General features: G+C 48.5%; 1 protein-coding gene across 1 annotated transcript; it reads right to left on the minus strand.

Annotated features, from left to right (window-relative positions):
* Positions 1 to 2,085: 2,085 nt before the first annotated feature.
* On the minus strand, positions 2,086 to 3,115 carry LOC144707172 (uncharacterized). The gene is made up of 2 exons (XM_078580287.1): positions 2,910 to 3,115; positions 2,086 to 2,572 (listed from the first exon to the last, which is right to left on the minus strand). Exons 1-2 carry the CDS (start codon positions 3,113 to 3,115, stop codon positions 2,086 to 2,088), a joined length of 693 nt encoding a protein of 230 aa, XP_078436413.1.
* Positions 3,116 to 4,650: the final 1,535 nt, after the last annotated feature.

Genomic DNA, 4,650 nt, shown 5'->3' on the forward strand with positions numbered 1-4,650 from the left:
AATTCAGAAAAATTCATAAAAATATGGGAAAAATTCAGAAAAATCAGGAGATGATTTACTGACCTTAAACCAAGCAAATAAAATCATGTAAAAATATTTCTTCACTGAAACAATGTCAAATTCCATGTAAAAAATGATAAAAAAATATGAAATAATAGAAAAATGACATGTTAACTGATTTCAATGTATTTTATCATGATAACATGCAAATATGACCATTAAAACACATAAATAGAATGTATAATTCAGTAATTAAGTATATTAATTTGCATGTTATCAGTGGGACAGTGATGCAACCCGTGTGGAGACTACTAGTATGTAATAAATAAAGATCAATGTCCGGATTTTATGCAAAACACATGATATGGGACTTGGGCTCCATAATATTAAATACAATCGGGTTTGTCTGTTCTATTCTGAGTCCCCGGGTTTTCACAATGACCTAGACCTTATCTAAAGTTATGTTTGGTTTCCATCTGGCCTTCTTCAATCTGGTCAAGTCCTCATCCATTTATGTTGTCTATGTCAACGTAAAAGAAGAAAAGTAAAAAAGGGCATGGACGAATACCAAGAAGAAGAAATAAGAACAGAATTTGCGCCACATGCCTTAGTCTCCTGGCGGGATGTCTCTGGCCCCACCCCTTGCACATGCAATGCGCGCTCTGCCCGCGCAGCCGCTGCATGGGGCACCCCGCACAACTCCGCGTGCTGCACCTGCAGCACACTCCCCGGCTTGTCCTTCGCACTCCCGCGCGCAGCCCCCCCCTCCAGCACAGCGCTTGGCATTGAGACGCGATGCCAAATAAGCACTCAGGCCTCTGGGCAGGGAATGCCTCCTAGTTAGGCTCCTAACACGCCCCCGCCGCCTAAACTTATCGATGCCCTCGTCAACGTCTGCTGCTCCGCCTCATATGCTCACAGTAGATCCTCAAACTGCCATAAGTCTGAGTCGCGCTCCTAGGTGGCTGATGCCTCCGATCTGTATTTCCACTTAATCAGGTACTTGATCTCGTGATAACAACCGCGACGTCCTCCCCGGTCAATTTCCTGCTTTGTCATGACAGCTTTAGCTTCTTGATTGAAATGCGCTCGCACATTTGGTGGCGCATGCTGGGGCTGGTTCCTCGGCCCGTCCTCAGAATCTGGTATATATTTCTTCAACACCGACACATGGAATACCGGAGGGACTGCCAGCCGAAAGGAAGTGTTGAGTCGGTAGGCAACCTGTCCGATTTTTGCTACCACCTCAAAAGGTCCATCATAGCGGGGTACTAGACCCTTGTGACGTTGCTTTGCTTGCTTCATCCCCAATATCTGTGTGTTGCTCTTTAGCAAGACCCGGTCGCCGAATTGGAATTTAACATCCCTTTTGTGTTGATCGACATACTTTTTCATTCTCTGAGCCACACGCTCTAGTGCCTCGCGGGCTTCCTCAATGCGAGCATGATAGTTGCGCGCAAAGCAGAAGGTTGCGAGGAAATGTCCATTTTGCTTTCTTTTCATGACTTCTGGAGGAGTTAGTGGTTGTCTTCCCATTGCAATCTCAAACAGAAAATGATCTGTAGCTGAACTTCGGTTGATGTTGTGTGCAAATTGCGCTGCATCGAGCAGCTCCACCCAATTCTCCTAATTGATCGAAACATAATGCCGAAAGATATTCTTTGAGCATGGCGTTCAAACATTTCTTCTGACCATCTGTTTGGGGGTAGAAGCTCGTAGAAAATTTGAGCTTGGAGCCCATGTACTTGAACAACGACTCCCATAAATGACCCTTGAATCTTGTAACTCAGTCGCTAATAATGTCAAGTGGAAGACCCTAGTATTTTGCCACATAGGACATGAACAGACGAGCCATGCCATCTGCGTGGACTTCTAACGTCGTGGGGATGAACGTTTCATATTTAGAGAAATGATCCACGACAATCAGAATGGCTTCATGCCCACCCACGCGCGGAAAGCAAGTGATGAAGTCCATTGAGATAACCTTCCACGATATGCTCGCCCTCGGAAGAGGTTCCAGCATTCTAGCTGCTTTTAACTTCTCCTTGTCTTGTTGACACACCAGGCACGAACAAACATAGGCTTCTACATCTCGTTCCATTCCTGGCCAATGATAGCTGCTGGACAAGAGTGCAAGCATCTGACCCTGCCCTGGGTGTCCGACGTGGGTGCGTCGTGTGCTTCGTAAAGGAGTTTCCAGCGCAGCCCACTCGCATGTGGCGCATACGGCCTGTTACCCATTGCGTAAATAATGCCATCCTCCATCCAGAATCTCCTCGTTTTGCCCCGAGCTATGCGCTTCATCAGGCGAACCGCTTCTGAATCATCTTTTAGCGCTAACTTGATTTCATCAAGGATGCTTCCTTGGACTGCTGAAAGTGTGGCCACGAACACCTCTAGTTCATTGCGGCTTAGGGTGTCGACCACTTGATTGGCACGCCTTGGCTTGTACTTCAAGTCAAAGTCGAACTCGGCCAAGAAGTCCTGCCATCTCACTTGCTTCGGGGTCAGCTTCTTTTGGGACTCAAAGCAGCTAGTGGCCACATTGTCGGTGTAGACCACAAATTTCCCCCTAAGGAGATAGTGGCTCTAGACTCTCAAGCAATGTACGACCGCTATCATCTCCTTCTCATGTATTGAATATCTTCTTTCTGCATTGTTCAGCACAGATCTCGTAAGCCACGGGGTGCTCATCCTACATCAAGACACCTCGAAGTGTGAAATCAGAAGTTCCAATATGTAACTCATATGGCTTGTTTAATTGGGGCAATCGGAGCACCGGATCGGTGGAGACTGCACTCTTCAACTTGTCAAATACTCTTTGGCACCGGCCTTTCCACTACCACTTCACATCTTTCTTCAACAAATTTGTTAGAGGGGCAGCTAGTCGGGAGAAGCCTTTGATAAACTTCTGGTCGTATTTAGCCAATCTAAGGAAAGATCTCAGTTGTGGCACTCTGTTCGGTTCTGCCCAATTCTTGATAGCCTTCACCTTTGAGGGATCCATGCGCACACTTCCCTTCCTGACTAGGTGTCCGAGGAACTTAATCTCTTGCAAGGCAAACTCACACTTTTTCGAGTTGAGGTAGAGTTTGTGCACCTTCAGCTTGGCCATCACCTTCCACAGCTACCTCACATGGTCATCCAAGCTCTGGCTATATACGAGAATATCATCCAAGTACACAACAACAAAATCATCGATAATAATCCCGAAAAATAGTTTTCATGAGACAGAAAAATGTAGGAGTGTTCGTGACCATGAAGGGCATCACACAAAATTTGAAGGATCCATAGCGAGTCACGCGCACCGTCTTTAGTTCATCCCTCTCCTTGATCCGCACTTGGCGGTACCCGCTCTTCAAGTCCATCCGTGAGAAGTAGCAAGCCTCACCGAGCCTGTCAAACAGCTCTTCAGCATTCGGTACAGGATATTTATTTTGCATTGTTACCTTGTTCAATGCTTGGTAGTCCATACAAAGTCGGACGACCCATCTTTCTTCTTCTGGAAGAGGACTTGGGCGCCGAAGGGAGCCTTGGATGGCCGGATGAACTTGCTATCGAGCAATTCTTGAAGTTGTTTCCTTAGCTCCTCCAAGTAAGCGGGGGCGGATGGCATTTTGTAGGGTGCCCGCGCAGGGGGATGTGTACCAGGGAGAAATTCAATCTCGTGGTCCACATCCCGCCCGGGAGGTAGCTTCGCGGGGAGTTGCGTGGGCATCAACTCGGCAAACTCCCGCAGTACGTCCGCAATTGGCCTCGATGGTGCACCCGCGGCTGCACTAGGGTTGTTGTCGCCTTCGTCACCCCAACTAAGTACCTCCAAATAGGTTGATGCACAACCCTGCCTTTTAGCCTTTTTTTAGGGTGCCTGCCCTTGTATGGTAACGAGGAAGGTCTCCTCCCCCTTCCTCAATCCGTCCTTGACTTGCATGGCGGATAGGAGAGTGGTGTTCCGTGGCTTCTGGGCCCCTTGGTCCCTCACAAAACATGGGTGAGATCCCTCCAGGAACAGCAAGCCGCGGTACTGGGGAATCCGAACCGCACGTGAACCCATTACGAGGTCGAGACCTAGAAAAACCGTGAAGTCATCCATGGGGGAAACCATGAAATTGGTCCGGCCATCCCAAGTTCCCACCTACAACATCACCCCCTTGGCCACGCCGACAATGTCTCGGGCCTCCGAGTTGACGGCCTTGATCTTCCCCGCACTTTGGGACAACTTCAAACCAAGCTTCTTAGCTTCTCCCTTGATGAGGACATTTTGCGTCACCCTCGTGTCGAACATGGTCGTGGAGGGCTTGTCGTTGATCAGCACCAGGATGTGCAAGAGGTTCACGCCCTCATACTAGACTGGGAACCCCCTTGTAGTGCCACTAAGTAGTGGAGGGGGTTCAGGGTCATCGTACTACTACCCCTGGGAACATCTGGTTGGGCTGGCGACATGGCCATCACATTAACATTGGTGGCTGTCGCCGTCCCTCTTGGGCAATCCCTCATGAAATGGGGTCCTCCGCAAGCAAAACAAGTTAACTTGTTGCCCCCACCACGTGGATTCTGTTTGCATAGTCTTGGGCTCTTGCCTTGTCTCGGCTCTTACTATGGCCTTGCTTGAACTTAGATTTCAGGCCTTGACTGCTTCGGGCTGCTGGT

The sequence above is a fragment of the Wolffia australiana genome, chromosome 8, assembly GCF_029677425.1.
Source record: "Wolffia australiana isolate 7733 chromosome 8, ASM2967742v1".
Taxonomy (NCBI): domain Eukaryota; kingdom Viridiplantae; phylum Streptophyta; class Magnoliopsida; order Alismatales; family Araceae; genus Wolffia; species Wolffia australiana.